Source organism: Anolis sagrei, chromosome X, assembly GCF_037176765.1.
Source record: "Anolis sagrei isolate rAnoSag1 chromosome X, rAnoSag1.mat, whole genome shotgun sequence".
In the NCBI taxonomy this organism is placed as follows: domain Eukaryota; kingdom Metazoa; phylum Chordata; class Lepidosauria; order Squamata; family Dactyloidae; genus Anolis; species Anolis sagrei.
In genome coordinates, this window is record NC_090034.1 from 101,139,878 (window position 1) to 101,159,021 (window position 19,144).

At 44.0% G+C, this 19,144-nt stretch overlaps 1 protein-coding gene across 1 annotated transcript in view; it reads right to left on the reverse strand.

Moving 5' to 3' along the window:
* LOC137094955 (mitogen-activated protein kinase kinase kinase kinase 1-like) overlaps window positions 1–18,322 on the reverse strand; it is a 69,019-nt gene extending 50,697 nt beyond the window's left edge. Inside the window, exons 1-4 of the mRNA XM_067460985.1 lie at window positions 17,823–18,322; window positions 6,669–6,726; window positions 2,956–3,046; window positions 517–581 (exon numbers count right to left, since the gene is read on the reverse strand). Of these exons, the coding sequence (XP_067317086.1) occupies window positions 517–581; window positions 2,956–3,046; window positions 6,669–6,726; window positions 17,823–17,930 (322 nt within the window). The 5' untranslated portion in view covers window positions 17,931–18,322. The remainder of the gene's footprint in view (window positions 1–516; window positions 582–2,955; window positions 3,047–6,668; window positions 6,727–17,822) is intronic.
* Window positions 18,323–19,144: the final 822 nt, after the last annotated feature.

The window sequence follows — 19,144 nt, forward strand, 5'->3', positions numbered from 1 at the left end:
CTGGATGGCCCAGGAGGTCTCTTCCAACTCTTTGATTCTATGATTCTAAAGCTTCTGAAACAGTGGGTTGCGATCCCATTTGGGATTCCCTAACTGAATGTGGGAGTTACGAAAAATTGTGAAGCTTGCCACCTTGAGTGGAGAAAAAAAGGAGAGGCAATGGGGTATATTCTAGCACTTGAGACTGCAAACCATGCATGCCAGCAGGCACGATTTATGTGCTGCAACATCAAATACATTTCTTTATGATTTATTATCAGTAAATACTGATTTTTATGTCAATTTTATATCCCAATATGCCTGGGATCATGTGACACACAAAATCTTGTCCTTCCTGACAGACTCAGCAAAAGCAAACCTCTGCACTCTTTCCTTGCTGTCCTCATTAAATTTTTTTTGTTACCTTGGCCACACTTCATCATGTGCAAAATGTTACAGAGTATGGTAGAAAGGATAGGAAGGACTGAGCATCCAAATCTGTCCATTCACAGGAAGGAAGTACAAAATCAGCTTTACCTTGGTAGACATCTTGAAGAGAGCCTCCCCCACAGAACTCCATGCAAATCCACAGTTTGTTCGATCTGGTGAAACAACAGAGGAAATGCTTTGAATTAAGGGCCAGGTGTATAGGATAAGACTGCAAGGAGGGAAACGAGGCTTGAACAGCTGCACCAAGCTAAAATCATTTTAGCACACAATGCTCCCTATGACATTGTAGGTTCCTCTGACTCTGACATAACTCCGCTTTTCTTCTTCTTGTATGCCTACAAGCAACATCTGGACTATGGCAACCCTATCACAGGGTTATCTTGGCAAGATATGTTCAGAAGAGGTTTGCCATTGCCTTCTTCTGAGACTGAGAGTGTGTGACTTGCCCAAAATCATCCCATGGGTTTCACAGCAGAGCAGAGATTTGAACCTTCATCATCATCATTATTATTGGAGACCCCCGGTAGCACAATGGGTTAAACCAGTGGTTCTCAACCTGTGGGTCCCCAGGTGTTTTGGCCTACAACTCCCAGAAATCTTCTGGAGGGGCCCTGCTCTCAGTCCCACCACCTTCGCAATCGCGTGTGGTGGGGATAAGGGACAGGGCCTTCTCGGTGGTGGCCCCTTGGCTATGGAACTCTCTCCCGTTGGAGATTAGATCTGCCCCTTCCCTCTTGACTTTCAGAAAGCTGGTAAAATCTTGGCTTTGGAACATAGCATTTGCAGAATGATGATCAAGTCAATAACGGCTGACCACACTGGCGGATGGTGATGAATTTGTGATTTTACTTTGACGACCTGGCTTTTGTAATTGTATGATCTGTATTTTAATGTATTTTTGCATTAATGTATTATGTTGCTATTATGTTTATTCTATTTGTGTATTAATTTTCTGCTGTTAGCCGGCCTGAGTCCCTCTTCGGAGGTTGAGAAGACCGGGTTATAAAAGCTCTAAATAAATAATAATAAATAATAAACAGGATGGAAGTTGTAGTTCACCCTACATCAAGACACAGAGAGCACTTGATGTGGTCCAGCAGGTCCAAGACACTTTGATAATACACCTGGACTACATTTGGCATGTAAAACCTCCATGACCAGGTTTGGGGGAATTGACCTTGATTTATAGGAGTTGTAGTTCACCTACATCCAGAGAGCACTGTGAACACAACCAACAATGTTCCTCTTCATCTTGGAAAGAAGTGACGAGCGGAGTGCCATCCGCAGGGTTCCATCCTGGGCCCGGTCCTGTTCAACATCTATATTAATGACTTAGATGAAGGGCTAGAAGGCAGGATCATCAAGTTTGCAGACGACACCAAATTTGGGAGGGAGAGCCAATACTCCAGAGGACAGGAGCAGGATTCAATATGATCTTGACAGATTAGTGAGATGATGGGCCAAAACTAACAAAATGAAGTTCAACAGTGACAAATGCAAGATACTCCACTTTGGCAGGAAAAACGAAATGCAAAGATACGAAATGGGGGATGCCTGGCTTGAGAGCAGTACGTGTGAAAAAGATCTTGGAGTCCTTGTGGACAACAAGTTAAACATGAGCCAACAATGTGATGTGGCGGCAAAAAAAAGCCAATGGGATTTTGGCCTGCATCAAGAGGAGCCTAGTGTCTAGGTCCAGGGAAGTAATGCTACCCCTCTATTCTGCTTTGGTTAGACCACATCTGGAATATTGTGTCCAATTCTGGGCACCACAATTGAAAAAAGATATTGACAAGCTGGAATGTGTCCAGAGGAGGGCGACTAAAATGATCAAGGGTCTGGAGAACAAGCCCTATGAGGAGCGGCTTAAGGAGCTGGGCATGTTTAGCCTGAAGAAGAGAAGGCTGAGAGGAGATATGATAGCCATGTATAAATATGTGAGAGGAAGCCACAGGGAGGAAGGAGCAAGCTTGTTTTCTGCTTCCTTGGAGACTAGGACGCGGAACAATGGCTTCAAACTACAAGAGAGGAGATTCCATCTGAACATTAGGAAGAACTTCCTGACTGAGAGAGCCGTTCAGCAGTGGAACTCTCTGCTGTGGTGGAGGCTCCTTCTTTGGAAGCTTTTAAACAGAGACTGGATGGCCATCTGTCAGGGGTGATTTGAATGCAATATTCCTGCTTCTTGGCAGGGGGTTGGACTGGATGGCCCATGAGGTCTCTTCCAACTCTTTGACTCCATGATTCTATGATTCTATAATGGATCTGGACCAAACTTGCCATGGATAATGGGACTTGCAGTACCTTCATTCACTTCCAAAGACCACATTCCCAAACTGATATTACCAAACTTCTCAAAACAGAAAATGCCTTTCTCAAATAACCCGGGCCCCGCCAGGTTCCCAAGCTAGTATACAATAAAAATCAACACAATGCAATTAAAACATAAAAAATACAAACATTAAAATGGAATGGTGCCATGAAACAGGCTGGCCCCATTCAGAGGGATTTTTTTTCTTTTCTCACCGGATATAGCTTCCATAGTAGGCAACGATGTTGTGGTGTTTGCACGTTTTCACCATCAGGATCTCCTGCTGAATAATGGCACAATCATCATCTGAATAGGAAAAAGAAGAATATTGAAATTATATTTTTAGTTCAATTATATTTTTCGGGCCAAACTAATCCTGGCATAAATTGTTATAGATGTGCACATCTTTTCAAACATAAACATTTTAAGTATCTTCTTTGGAAAGTAGAGGGTATCTTTCTTCTTCCTTTTTCTTAATTTAGAAAAATGAGAAAAGAGGAAATTAACAAGCATATGTGTGTGCGCGCGAAAGGGAAAGAAAGGAAATGATATTTAAAAAGGGAGAAAAGGGCAGATAGGATGACTCTGAAACATATTATTCTGAGACAAAACTTGCTCTCACAATTGCGCTTTACTCTAGATTTCTATGAAATGTACCATTGCCACAGTTGGAGAAAATGTGTGTTTATTTACTTAATTAAGGTATACCCATCTTTCCTCCATAAACCATAGAATCATAGAATCAAAGAGTTGGAAGAGACCTCATGGGCCATCCAGTCCAACCCCAGTCTGCCAAGAAGCAGGAATATTGCATTCAAATCACCCCTGACAGATGGCCATCCAGCCTCTGTTTAAAAGCTTCCAAAGAAGGAGCCTCCACCACACTCCGAGGCAGAGAGTTCCACTACTGAACGGCTCTCACAGTCAGGAAATTCTTCCTCATGTTCAGATGGAATCTCCTTTCCTTGTAGTTTGAAGCCATTGTTCCATTGCGTCCTAGTCTCCAGGGAAGCAGAAAACAAGCTTGCTCCCTCCTCCCTGTGGCTTCCTCTCACATATTTATACATGGCAATCATATCTCCTCTCAGCCTTCTCTTCTTCAGGCTAAACATGCCCAGCTCCTTAAGCCGCTCCTCATAGGGATTGTTCTCCAGACCCTTGATCATTTTAGTCGCCCTCCTCTGGACACATTCCAGCTTGTCAATATCTCTCTTGAATGTAGCTGTATTTTGCCCTGTTCTGTAAGAAACACCAGGCCTGAGAAATGTTAAATTTCCCCCCTGTTATTTGCTAGTTATTTCCCAGAGCCTGGAAAGTCTTAAAAGTAATTTTCCCCTCTGACTTGGTATTATGTTTATCACTCATCATTTGTTCCACTATTTTTAAAAAATAACTCACTCGTTGCTCATTGTTTCATTATATTTAAAAGCAGAGATGAGACATCTTAGGATGTAAGGTAAAGATTTTCCCCTGACACCAAGTCCAGTCGTGTCCGACTCTGGGGGTTGGTGCTCATCTCCATTTCTCAGCCAAAGAGCCAGCGTTGTCCATAGACACCTCCAAGGTCATGTTGCCAGCATGACTTCATGGAGTGCTGTTACCTTTCCGCTGGAGCGGTACCTACTGATTTACTCACATTTGCATGTTTTCAAACTGCTAGGTTGGCAGAAGCTGGGGCTAACAACGGGAGCTCACGTCGCTCCCCGGATTTGAACCTGTGACCTTTCGGTCAGCAAGTTCAGCAACTCAGCGCTTTAACCCACTGCACCACCAGGAGCTCCTTTCTTAGGATGTATAGAATAGCAAAAACAACAACAACCCACCTCAAGGTGCCTCTAAACATGCCATATAAAGTAAGCTTTAAAAGTGACTACAAAGTGACACTTTGTTTTCACCTTTTATATATGTTTTGAAAAATTGTTGTTCATTCATTCAGTCGTTTCCGACTCTTCGTGACTTCATGGACCAGTCCACGCCACAGCTCCCTGTAGGTCGTCACCACCCCCAGCTCCTTCAAGGTCAATCCAGTCACTTCAAGGATGCCATCCATCCCTCTTGACCTTGGTCGGCCCCTCTTCCTTTTTCCTTCCTTTTTCCCCAGCATCATTCTCTTCTCCAAGCTTTCCTTTCTTCTCATTATGTGGCCAAAGGACTTCATCTTGGCTTCTACTATCCTTCCCTCCAATGAGCAGTAGGGCTATATTTCTTGAAGTATGGACTGGTTGGATCTTCTCGCAGTCCAAGGCACTCTCAGAACTTTCCTCCAACACCACAGCTCAAAAGCATCGATCTTCCTTCGCTCAGCCTTCCCTAAGGTCCAGCTCTCACATCCGTAGGTGACTACAGGGAATACCATTGCTTTGACTATGCGGGTCTTTGTTGCCAGTCTGATGTCTCTACTCTTTACTATTTTATTGAGATTGGACATTGCTCTCCTCCCAAGAAGGAATCGTCTCCTGATATCCTGGCTGCAGTCTGCGTCTGCAGTAATCTTCACACCTAGAAATACAAACCCTGTCACAGCCTCCACGTTTTCTCCCTCTATTTCCAAGTTGTCAGTCATTCTTGTTACCATAATCTAGGTTTTTTTTTTTATGTTTAGCTGCAACCCAGCTTTTGCGCTTTCTTCTTTCACCTTGATTAGAAGGCTCCTCAGCTCCTCCTCGCTGTTGGGCATCAAAGTGGTGTCATCTGCATATCTAAGGTTGTGAATGTTTCTTCCAGCAATTTTCACCCCAGCCTTGCATTTGACAATTCCCGCAAATCGCATGATGTGTTCTGCATACAAGTTGAATAGGTTGGGTGAGAGTAGATAACCCTGCCGTATGCCTTTCCCAATCTTGAACCAGTCTGTTGTTCCATGGTCAGTTCTGACTGTTGCGACTTGGTCCTTATACAGATTCCTCAGGAGAGAGATAAGGTGATTTGGTATGCCCATTTTGTTCAATGCTGGACCACTCTCACAACCACCATGTCAGACTACACAGAGAAGCCATTGAAATCCACAAGCATGTGGACAATTTCAACAGAAAGGAGGAAACCATGAAAATGAACAAAATCTGGCTACCGGTATTAAAAAACTCTAAAATTGCAACAGCACAACAACAGAGAGGAAACAATCAGGGACATCTAATCACCTCTCAACAAAAGTTTATTCCAGGCACAGTCAGGCCATTGTATGCTAATCAAGGTGGTCAGTTGAAGCATTCACACCTAGCTCCAGCAGACAAGAGTCCTTTGTCCCACCCTGGTCATTTCACAGATATATAAACCCTTTTTCCTAGTTCCAACAGACCTCACTACCTCTGAGGATGCTTGCCATAGATGCAGGAGAAACGTCAGGAGAAAATGCCTCTAGAACATGGTCATATAGCCTGAAAAAAACCTACAACAACACAGTTTCTTCTACATTGCTTCTGGGGGGGAAATCCTCACATTTTTTTACTTATTTAATAACAATTTAACTGAATTATTTTAATAATTGTAACACTTAATTCTATTTTCATATTTTGCATGTTTCTAATAGTATAGTTTTAAGGTTGTTAACCACTTTGGGATGCAAACCTTAGGGAAAAAGCAGAATAATAATAATAATAATAATAATAATAATAATAATTTAACTCAAAATTCAATAGAGTATGACACCCAAAAATAATGTTTGCTGCCTCTAATATTCTCCTGAACATATTCAAAACACTTCCATTTTGTACATGAAGAGACTCAAATTAGATCTGTGGCAAATATATGGAGTTTTCCAGTCAGTGTTTTCAAACAAAATTTGAATTTTTGTGGTAAAAACGATCCATGAGGCCACTTTCTGTACTTTTCATGTAAATAAAGATTCCCATTAAACCCAATTCTCTGGATATTTTCCAATTGTGTTCTGTCGTTGTTGTTATTTTGTGGCTTCTTCTTCCTCTCAACTCACCAGCTTCCATCTTGACAATCTTAATTGCAGCCAATTTCCCGCTTTCTTTGTTTTTTGCCTGAAAAATACATAAAAGAAAAGCATGCTTCATCATAAATATATTCACAAAGAGAGGTTTTGACCCAGTTGTGTGTCTAAAATTGTCAAAACAGAACTCAATTTCACTAGAAAAAATGGATTTGAGTTAAAATTCTGAGGTAAAAATGGCTGACAGGAATCTCACAATTCCTTCACAATTATGAAGAAAGGCAAGTTCGAAATATGTCTAATTCTCTCCCTGGGATAGTGATGGGGACAAGATGTCACCAGCAAAATCCTTTTCTATTTTAAAATCCATTTTTGTCGATGATCGACGGTCTGGAGGAGCCCTGCAAAAGCCACCAGCGGCCAGGATACTATTTTGAAACAAAATTTCCCTTTTTAGTTATATTGTGACCTAACCCCTAAATCAGTGTTTCTCACGTTTCCTCATGCCGCAGCCCCTTAATATGGTTCCTCATGTTGTGGTGACGCCCAACCAGAGGCGGCCCTAGGTAATTTTCAAAGGTAAGCAAACAGTATTTTGGCGCCGCCCCCCCCCCCCCAACCAATCATTGATATATATTTTCTGTTCGTCGTGGGAGTTCTGTGTGCCATATTTGGTTCAATTCCATCCTTGGTGGAGTTCACAATGCTCTTTGATTGTAGGTGAACTATACATCCCAGTAACTACACTTGCCGCACTTGCTCCCTTGCCTGGCCCGCTTTGGGTCCGGAGGCGTGCCTGAAGACCCCAGCGTGTGCACCAGAAGTCACCTCTTCTCCTGACTTTCTCCTCAGCCATTGGGACCAAGAGAGAGAGAGAGAGAGAGAGAGGTGGAGATGCCCACCTTTCCTGAAGGTATGCGCAAAAACAAAGGAGGGAGCGAAGGTGGGAGATACCTCCAGCCGGAGGGGCTCTCTCTCTCTCTCTCTCTCTCTCTCTTGGTCCCAATGGCTGAAGATGGAGATGCCCACTTTTCTTGAAGGTAGGCGCAAAAACAAAGGAGGGAGCGAAGGGGGGAGATACCTCCAGCCGGAGGGGCTCTCTCTCTCTTTCTCTCTCTCTTGGTCCCAATGGCTGAAGATGGAGATGCCCACCTTTCCTGAAGGTAGGTGCAAAAACAAAGGAGGGAGCGGAGGTGGGAGATACCTCCAGCCGGAGGGGCTCTCTCTCTCTTTCTCTCTCTCTTGGTCCCAATGGCTGAAGATGGAGATGTCAACCTTTCCTGAAGGTAGGTGCAAAAACAAATGAGGGAGCGGAGGTGGGAGATACCTCCAGCCGGAGGGGCTCTCTCTCTCTTTCTCTCTCTCTTGGTCCCAATGGCTGAAGAGAAAGTCAGGAGAAGAGGCGCCTTTTGGTGTGCACGCTGGGGTCTTCAGACACGCCTCCGCACCCGAAGCGGGCCAGGTGTGGTGGCTCCGCCCCTTGGCCCACCCGCGGATTGGGGAGAGGAGAGGAGGCGGGTGGAGCGCCGGGGGATCGGGAAAGGGAGCCGGTCATGGGGAAGGGATCGAACGCGGAGGACGATTGAGCACCGGCTCTGCTCACGCACCCGGTGGCCGAGTGGAGCAGGAACGAGAGGGGCTAGGCGAGGCTCAAGGGCCCGGCCCCTTTGGGAAGAGGATCGCCCGGCAGCGAGGCAAGAAAGCCGAGGCTCCCCCTGGACTGCTAGGGCTGTTGTAAGATGAGGGGGCGCTCCTCAAGTGGCAGTCGAGGGGCATTTACAGAGGCGCCTCTGCGCCCCTGGCAAAAAAATGTGTTCTGCGACCGCTTACTTCGCGTAAAGGACGAGCCGCCCCTGCACCCAACCATAGCATTATTTTTGTTGCTATCTCATACTGTTATGAATCGTAATGTAAATATCTGATATGCAGGATGTAAATATCTGACAGCTCCAAGAAAAATGCAAGGAACAAAATCAACCTCTGCACATGGCATTCATTGACCTTGCAAAGGCATTCGACACAGTGAATCGCAGCGCTCTCTGGACCATCCTCCAAAAAATCGGGGGCCCAAACAAATTTGTGAACATCCTGCAGCTCCTCCATGATGGCATGATGGCAACAGTCTTGGAGAGCAGTGACCCAGTTAAGGTGGAATCAGGTGTCAAACAGGGATGTGTTATTGCGCCAACTTTGTTCTCCATCTTCATCGCTATGATACTTCACCTTGTTGATGGGACACTTCCCACCACTTCCCACTCTGAACTCTATCAGACAGACAGCAAGCTGTTTAACCTCAGCAGACTGAAAGCCAAAACTAAGGTTACAACATCTGTTATAGAACTCCAGTATGCTGATGACAATGTTGTCTGTGTGCATTCAGAAGAAGATCTACAAGCCACTCTAAACACCTTCGCAGAAGCTTACGAGAAGCTCAGCCTGTCATTGAACATTGAGAAAACCAAGTGCTGTTCCAGCAGTCACCAGCCATCCCCTTTCCAATGCCAGAGATACAGCTTAATGGTGTAACATTAGAAAATGTTGACCATTTCCGCTACCTTGGCAGCCACCTCTCCTCCAAAGTCAACATCGACACCAAAATACAACACCGCCTGAGCTCTGCAAGTGCACAATTTTTCCGAATGAAGCAGAGAGTGTTTGAGGACCGGGACATCCGTAGCGATGCCAAGGTGCTTGTTTATAAAGCTCTTGTCCTCCCAACCCTGCTATATGCCTGCAAAACATGGACTGTCTACAGATGTCACATGCAACTCCTGGAATGATTCCTCAGCGCTGCCTCCAGAAAATCCTGCAAATCTCTTGGGAAAACAAGCGGACAAACATCAGCGTGCTGGAAGAAGCAAGGACCACCAACACTGAAGTGAAGGTCCTCTGCCATCAACTCTGCTGGACCAGTCACATCGTCTGGATGCCTGACCACCATCTCCCAAAGCAGTTGCTCTACTCTGAACTCAAGAACGGAAAACGAAATGTTGGAGGACAGGAAAAGAGATTTAAAGATGGGCTCAAAGCCAACCTTAAAAACTCTTGGCATAGACACTGAGAACTGGGAAGCCCTGGCCCTTGAGCGCTCCACCTGGAGGTCAGCTGTGACCAGCAGTGCTGCAGAATTTGAAGAGGCATGAATGGAGGGTGAAAGAGAGAAACGTGCCAAGAGGAAGGCATGTTCACCCAACCCCGACCAAGACCCCCTTCCATTTGGAAACTGATGCCCTCACAGCGGGAGAAGATGCAGATCAAGAATAGGGCTCCACGGTCACCTACGGACCCACAAAAATACTGATCCTGGAAGACTATCCTACTCGGCCAACGAGGGATCGCCTAAGTAAGTAAATACTTACTCCTTGCTTGAGTCCACAGTGCTCTCTGGATGTAGGTGAACTACAACTCCAAAACTCAAGGTGAATGCCCACCAAACCCTTCCAGTATTTTCTGTTGGTCATGGGACACCTTTGTGCGAAGTCTGGTTCAATTCCATCATTGATGGAGTTCAGAATACACTTTGATTGTAGGAGAACTATAAATCCCAGCAACTACAACTCCCAAATTGCAAAATCAATCCCCCATCCCAATCCCACCAGTATACAAATTTGGGCGTATTGGGTATTTGTGCCAAAGTGGTCCAGTGAATGAAAATTCATCCTGCATATCAGATATTTATTTCATAGAATCAAAGAGTTGGAAGAGACCTCCTGGGCCATCCAGTCCAACCCCATTCTGCCAAGAAGCAGGAATATTGCATTCAAATCAACCCTGACAGATGGCCATCCAGCCTCTGTTGAAAAGCTTCCAAAGAAGGAGCTTCCACCACACTCCGGAGCAGAGAGTTCCACTGCTGAACGGCTCTCACAGTCAGGAAGTTCTTCCTCATGCTCAGATGGAATCTCCTCTCATGTAGTTTGAAGCCATTGCTCCGCGTCCTAGTCTCCAAGGAAGCAGAAAACAAGCTTGCTCCTTCCTCCCTGTGGCTTCCTCTCACATATTTATACATGGCTATCATATCTCCTCTCAGCCTTCTCTTCTTCAGGCTAAACATGCCCAGCTCCTTAAGCCGCTCCTCATAGGGCTTGTTCTCCAGACCCTTGATCATTTTAGTCGCCCTCCTCTGGACACATTCCAGCTTGTCAATATCTCTCTTGAATTGTGGTGCTTGGAATTGGACACAATATTCCAGATGTGGTCTAACCAAAGCAGAATAGAGCGGTAGCATGACTTTCCTAGATCTAGACACTATGCTCCTATTAATGCAGGCCAAAATCCCATTGGCTTTTTTTGCCACCACATCACATTGTTGGCTCATGTTTAACTTGTTGTCCATGAGGACTCCAAGATCTTTTTCACACATACTGCTCTCGAGCCAGGCATCATCATCCCCCATTCTGTATCTTTGCATTTCGTTTTTTTCTGCCTAAGTGGAGTATCTTGCATTTGTCCCCGTTGAACTTCATTTTGTTAGTTTTGGCCAATCCTCTCTCTAATCTGTCAAGATCGTTTTGAATCCTGCTCCTGTCCTCTGGAGTATTGGCTATCCCTCCTAATTTGGTGTCATCTGCAAGCTTGATGATCCTGCCTTCTAGCCCTTCATCTAAGTCGTTAATAAAGATGTTGAACAGGACCGGGCCCAGGATGCAACCCTGCGGCACTCCACTCATCACTTCTTTCCAGGATGAAGAGGAAGCATTGGTGAGCACCCTCTCGGTTCGTCCATTTAACCAATTCCAGATCCACCTCACCGTAGTTTTGCCTAGCCCACATTGGACTAGTTTCTATATATTGTTTCTATATACCCTGCTTTTTATCTCCACAAGATAGAATAAGGAAATGGGGGAAAGGGAAACCTGGACAGTAATGAGATCGTACCGTCAGCATATTTTGAATTTATCGTCCAGATGTGCTCTCTTAAAGCAAGATATTTTCCTTTTTTTTAAATAGCTGACACATTTGTTTAATAGCCACCCACTCTGCCCAAACTTCCTTTCTTCAGAAAAGAAAGACGAAATGTCAATGACATGTAGGCAAACGACATTTCCTGAGAATTATATTCCTATAAAAGCCACAAAAGGGTTTCCCTCAACTTGGTCCCCTCAGGATTCACCAGCTGGTTGTATTTATCTTTTGCATTCATCATATTTCTCTCCTCTTTTCTTCCCATTAACCCAAGTGAGCGTTATCCGCTAGGACAGGGCTGTCAAAATTTGCTTTCATTGAAAGCCATATCAGCCGTTGAAGCCACAGACACAAAAGGCCAACTCAATCTCTATTTATATATATAATTAAAAACATACAAAATATAAATAGGAAAAGAAAGCTAAATTCCTATGAAATAGGAAAAAAGGCGATCCTCCAAAATATAGTCCAGGCCTCTTGGCTAAATAGTAATAATAATAATAATAATAATAATAATAATAATAATAATAATAACAATAACAACAATAATAATAATAACAATAATAACGCAGTCCTAGACGCTTGGGAAGTGTTCGACTTGTGATTTTGTGATATGAAATCCAGCATATAGATCTCGTTTGCTGTGACATACTGTGCTTTTGTGATAATAATAATAATAACAATAATAATAATGCTTTTGAATCCAGACTGACAAAGTTTTGGAACACCATACACCAGACATCACGATTGTGGAAAAGAAAAAAATCTGGATTATTGATGTCGTCATTCTGGGTGACAGTAGCATTGAGGAAAAACAACAGGAAAAACTCAGTCCCTATAAAGACCTCAAAATTGAACTGCAAAGGCTCTGGCATAAACCAGTACAGGCGGTCCCAGTGGTCATTGACGCACTGGGTGCCGTGCCAAAAGATCTCAGCCGGCATTTGGAAACAATAAACAATGACAAAATCGCAATCTGTCAATTGCAAAAGGCTACCTGACTTGGATCTGCGCGTATCATTCAAAAATACATCACACAGTCCTAGACGCTTGGGAAGGGTTCGACTTGTGATTTTGTGATACGAAATCCAGCATATAGATCTCATTTGCTATGACATACTGTGCTTTTGTGTCAATAATAATAATAATGTACGCAGATGACGTCCAACTCTGTCACTCCTTTCCACCTGCTACTAAGGAGGCTGTCGAAGTCCTGAACCGGTGCCTGGCCGCTGTGACGGTCTGGATGAGGGCAAACAAACTGAAATTAAATCCAGACAAGACAGAGGTACTCCTGGTCAGTCGCAAGGCCGAACGGGATATAGGGTTACAGCCTGTGCTGGACGGGGTCGCACTCCCCTTGAAGGCGCAGGTTCGCAGCTTGGGTGTGACCCTGGACTCATCGCTGAGCCTGGATCCCCAGGTTTCAGCGGTGACCAGGGGAGCATTTGCACAGCTTCGGCTCGTGCGCCAGCTGCGCCCGTATCTTGGGAAGTCTGACTTGGCCACGGTGGTACACGCTTTGGTCACATCCCGCCTTGACTACTGCAACGCTCTCTACATGGGGCTGCCCTTGAAGACGGCCCGGAAGCTCCAGCTAGTCCAGCGCGCGGCAGCCATGTTGTTAACCGGAGCGGGACGCAGGGAGCACACAACGCCCTTGCTGTCCCAGCTCCACTGGCTGCCGATTTGCTACCGGGCCCAATTTAAGGTGCTGGTGTTATCCTACAATGCCCTAAACGATTCCGGCCCAAAATACCTTGAGAACCGCATCTCGGCCTACGAGCCCACGAGGACCTTGAGATCATCTGGGGAGGCCCTTCTCTCGGTCCCACCTGCCTCACAGGCACGCCTGGCGGGGACGAGAGAGCGGGCCTTCTCGGTGGTGGCCCCCCGGCTATGGAACTCCCTCCCTGCTGAAATCAGACAGGCGCCTTCCCTCATGGCCTTCCGCAAGGGCCTGAAAACCTGGCTCTTCGAAAAGGCCTTCAATTAAGTGCTATGTTTTTGGAATGACCACCGGAATGGACTATGACTATGAGATTGATTATGACCCCAAACAAGACGAAGCGGATTTTTAGTTTAATTAGTTGTGTATTCGTAAGATGTTGTGTTATGGTCTTGATCTACTGTAAACCGTTGTCCTTTCTATGTTCTATGTTTTGTACACCGCCACGAGTCGCCCTCGGGCTGAGAGTGGCGGTTAACAAGTGCAAATAATAAATAAATAAATAATAGTTACTATGATTTGCTAAGTAATTATAAAACTTATGATTATTTGCTCAATAATAATAATAATAATAATTACTATTACATAACATAATAATAATTTCTAAATAATAATTATAACTATTATTTGCTTAATAATAACAACTATTACAATAATAACTATTATTTGTTATATAACAATGAGTATGATTTGCTAAATAATAATTGCTATTACAAAAATAATTACTATGATTTGCTTGAAAATAATGTGATCCTCCAAGATAATTGCTACTATTTGCAAAACAATAATAATAATATTTGACAAAGAGATATAAAAATAAATAAATAAATTTCTTTCTTTCTTTCCAGGCCTCTTTGCTAAATAATAATAATCTATATATATTAAAATGTTCAGTGCATAATTAGTACCTTAAAAACAAAAGAACCAATGAACGAAATCACACCAAATTTGGCAACAAAACATCTCACAACACAAGGAGTGACCATCACTCAAAAACTATGATTTCTTCATTTGCGAGTTGTAGTTGCTGGGATTTATAGTTCACCTACAATCAAAGAGCACTCTGAACTCCATCAACGATGGAATTGAACCAAACTTGGCACACAGAACTCCCATGACCAATAGACAACACTAGAAACTGGGCATTGACATTGAGTTTGGGAGTTGTAGTTCACCTACATCCAGAGAGCACTGTGGACTCAAACAATGATGGATCTGGACTAAACTTGGCACAAGCACTCAATACGCCCAAATATGAACACAGATGGAGTTTGGGGGAAATAGACTTTGACATTTGGGAGTTGTAGTCACTGGGATTCACAGTTCACCTACAATCAAAGAGCATTCTGAACCCCATGAATGACAGAATTGGGGCAAACTTCCCACACAGAACCCCCATGTCCAACAGAAAATACTTAAGTCCATCCAGTCCAATTCCCTTCATCAGGGCAAGAAAACGTAATCAAAGCCCTCCTGACAAAGAGCCATTCAGCCATAGATAGATAGATAGATAGATAGATAGATAGATAGAGATAGATAGATATGATCCTCACACACAGAGACAGATATAGTATCATAGATTTGAAAGGGACCCTTAAAGAAGGACAATGATATGTTGCATGTTCCAGGGTGGGCAAACCAGACAATCTCCACATCAACACTGACAAAGAAACAGCAAGAAATACTGTTTACCCACAAGCATAAATAAATTACATATATTAGAAACCAACACTTTCTCATTACTTTATTTTCCAGGCCACAGCAACGTGTGGCAGGGGACCGCTAGTAATAATAATAATAATAATAATAATAATGACAACTATTATTTATGTATTAACATAAGTATTGTTTGCAAAATAAAAATAATAATTACTATTATTATGAATTATTAAATAGACCTAAAGATAAATAGATGTATTTGTTTGTTTGTTTGTTTATTTCCAGGCCTCTTTACTAAATAATAATGGAGATACATAGTGCTTGGTATTATTTAGATTTTACCCAGTTTTGGGTCCCCAGATGTTATTGAATGACAACTCCCATCACTTTTAATTATGTGGATTGGGGATCATAATTGCGACCCAACAGCCCTTGTGGCTCTGAAGTTGGGAAAAGTTGAAAGGACATTTTAAAGTCAGGCATCCAATCTACAAGCTTTGAATCAACATTCAAATCTCACTCTCCTCAATAAACTGCAAACTTCCAGATGTCCCTCCATCCCAACGTACATCAGTTTTAGTCATGATGTCTAATGATGAGGATTAGGGGAGTTGAAGTCCACCATTTGGAGAGACACATAAAAGGACACGGTGGGCTGCATTTGGCCCACAGCCCTTCCATTTCATGCATGTGAGTAAGGTAAAGGTAAAAGTTTCCTTCTGACATTAAGTCTAGTTGTGTCTGACTCTGCGGGTTGGTGCTCATCTCCATTTCTAAGACGAGGAGCCGGCGTTGTCCATAGACACCTTCAAGGTCAGGTGGCCGGCATGACTGCATGGAGCGCTGTTACCTTCCCGCTGGAGCGGTACCTATTGATCTTCTCACATTTGCATGTTTTGGAACTGCTAGGTTGGCAGACTGCATCGAGTGCAGTTACCTTCGGTACCTATTGATCTACTCACATTTGCATGTTTTGGAACTGCTCGGTTGGCAGAAGCTGGGGCTAACAATGAGAGCTCACGCCACTCCCCAAATTTGAACCTGTGACCTTTTGGTCAGCAAGTTCAGCAGTTTATATATCTGTGGATTTCTCCCCCCCAGAACATTCCACAGATATATAAACCTCCCTTGCTTAGTTTCCAATATATGTACCCCACAACCTCTGAGGATGCCTGCCATAGATGTGGGCGAAACGTCAGGAGAGAATGCCTCTAGACCATGGCCATACAGCCCAAAAAAACCTACAACAACCCACTCCTTTGCTTAGTTTCCAATATACGTACCCCACAACCTCTGAGGATGCCTGCCATAGAAGTGGGCGAAACGTCAGGAGAGAATGCTTCTAGAGCATGGCCATACAGCCCGAAAAAACCTACAACAACCCACTCCTTTGCTTAGTTTCCAATATACGTACCCCACAACCTCTGAGGTATGCCTGCCATAGATGTGGGCGAAACATCAGGAGACAATGCTTCTGGAACATGGCCATACAACCCCCATTGGCGCAGTGGGTTAAACCCCTGTGCTGGCAGGACTGAAGACCAACAGGTCACAGGTTCGAATCCTGGGAGAGGCGGATGAGCTCCCTCTACCAGCTCCAGCTCCTCATGCAGGGACATGAGAGATGCCTCCCACAAGGATGATAAAACATCAAATCATCCGGGCGTCCCCTGGGCAACGTTCTTGCAGACGGCCAATTCTCTCACACCAGAAGCGACTTGCAGATTCTCAAGTCTCTCCTGATACGACAAAAAAATGGCCATACAGCCCGAAAAACTTACAGCAATCTAGTGCTTCCGGCCATAAAAGTGTCCAACAACACAAAGACAACACAAAGAAATGTGATCGCAAACTCACTTTTCAGCTTTTATCATGTGGCTGTGAGTTCCACGGCACACATTGTGTGTGTTTTTTTAATGTATTTTCTTACTCTCCTTTGTTTTAAACCTCATATTTATTTATTATCATCTGCCACGTCCCATAATGAAACACAGTTTGATTACTGGGTTGTTGCAGGTTTTTTAGGCTATGTGGTCATGTTCTAGAAGCATTCTCTCCTGACATTTCGCCTGCATCTATGACAAGAATCCTCAGAGGTTGTGTGTTTGATTAGCCCATAAAGAAAACGATACAGTCCAATGTGCTCCAATGTCCCACAATGAAACACAGTTTGATTACTGGGTTGTTGTAGGTTTTTCGGGCTATATGGCCATGTTCTAGAAGCATTCTCTCCTGACATTTCGCCTGCATCTATGGCAAGAATCCTCAGAGGTTGTGAGTTTGATTAGCCCATAAAGAAAATGATACAGTCCAATTTGCTCCAATGTCCCACAATGAAACACAGTTTGATTACTGAGTTGTTGTAGGTTTTTCGGGCTTTATGGTCATGTTCTAGAAGCATTCTCTCCTGACATTTCGCCTGCATCTACGGCAAGAATCCTCAGAGGTTGTGTTTGATTAACCCATAAAGAAAACGATACAGTCCAATGTGCTCCAATGTCCCACAATGAAACACAGTTTGATTACTGTGTATATGGCCATTACTGTATATATGGCCATGTTCTAGAAGCATTCTCTCCTGACATTTCGCCTGCATCTACGGCAAGAATACTCAGAAGTTGTGAGTTTGATTAACTCACAAGGAAAACGATACAGTCCAATGTGCTCCAATGTCCCACAATGAAACACAGTTTGATTACTGGGTTGTTGTAGATTTTTTTCGGGCTATATGGCCATGTTCTAGAAGCATTCTCTCCTGACGTTTCGCCTGCATCTATGGCAAGTATCCTCAGAGGTTGTGAGTTTGATTAACCCATAAAGAAAACGATACAGCCCAGTGTGCCCCAATGTGCTACCTGAGACAAACTTTCCAGGCAAGAAGGGTGTGTGGTTACCTTAAAGACTTCCCCATAGGTCCCTCCGCCAACTCTCTGCAGAAGTTCAAAGTCTTCTTGAGGGTTTCTGGTGGAAATATCTAGAGCGGCTCGTTCTTGGGCATCCATTCTTCAGCTTGACGAAGCGGAGGCTGCAGGGCTGATGCCTTTTCGGGCGTAGGCGTCAGAAGCAATGTGGTCAGAGCCGCTGATAAATTTCTCAGTGCTCTGCTTCCTGATTTGAAGCATGATTGGTTTTATGCGAGCCCCGAGAGGAGTGCGCAAGATCTCGATGAGAGGGATGTGGAGTTCATATTGGGCTTGTGCACCTTCGGCTCTTCCTCTTTTGGTCCCTTTTAATGGAGTTGTTTATATCCCAATTTAATCCAATAAATAGGCCTGCTTCAATAAAAAGGCCTTTGTATTGTCGAAGTCTTTCATGGCCGGAATCACTGGGTTTTTGTAGGTTTTGTCGGGCTATATGGCCATGTTCTAGAGGCATTCTCTCCTGACATTTCGCCTGCATCTATGGCAAGCATCCTCAGGGGTAGTGAGGTTTGTTGGAACTAGGAAAATGGGTTTATATATCTGTGGAATGACCAGGGTGGGACAAAGGACTCTTGTCTGCTGGAGCTAGGTGTGAATGTTTCAACTGACCACCTTGATTAGCATACAATGGCCTGACTGTGCCTGGAGCAAACTTTTGTTGAGAGATGATTAGATGTCCCTGATTGTTTCCTCTCTGTTGTGCTGTTGCAATTTTGTTGGGAGGTGATTAGATGTCCCAGATTGGGTGCTGCGTTTGGTGGTCCCTATGTAGACTTGTCCACAGCTGCATGGTATACGGTCTACATAGGGACCCCCAAATGCAGCATTGCCCAAACACGAATCAAGGAACATGAAAGGCACTGCAGACTACTTCAACCAGAGAAGTCAGCCATAGCAGAGCACCTGATGAACCAACCTGGACACAGCATATTATTTGAGAACACAGAAATGCTGGACCACACCAGCAACCACCAGGTCAGACCATACAGAGAAGCCACTGAAATCCACAAGCATGTGGACAATTTCAACAGAAAGGAGGAAACCATGAAAATGAACAAAATCTGGCTACCAGTATTAAAAAAAAAAACCTCTAAAATTACAACAGCAAAACAACAGAGAGGAAACAATCAGGTACATGTAATCACCTCTCAACAAAAGATTGCCCCAGGCACTGCCAGGCCATCAAATGCTAATCAAGGTGATCAGTTGAAACATTCACAGACAAGAGTCCTTTGTCCCACCCTGGTCTTTCCACAGATATAGAAACTCTTTTTCCTAGTTCCAACAGACCTCAC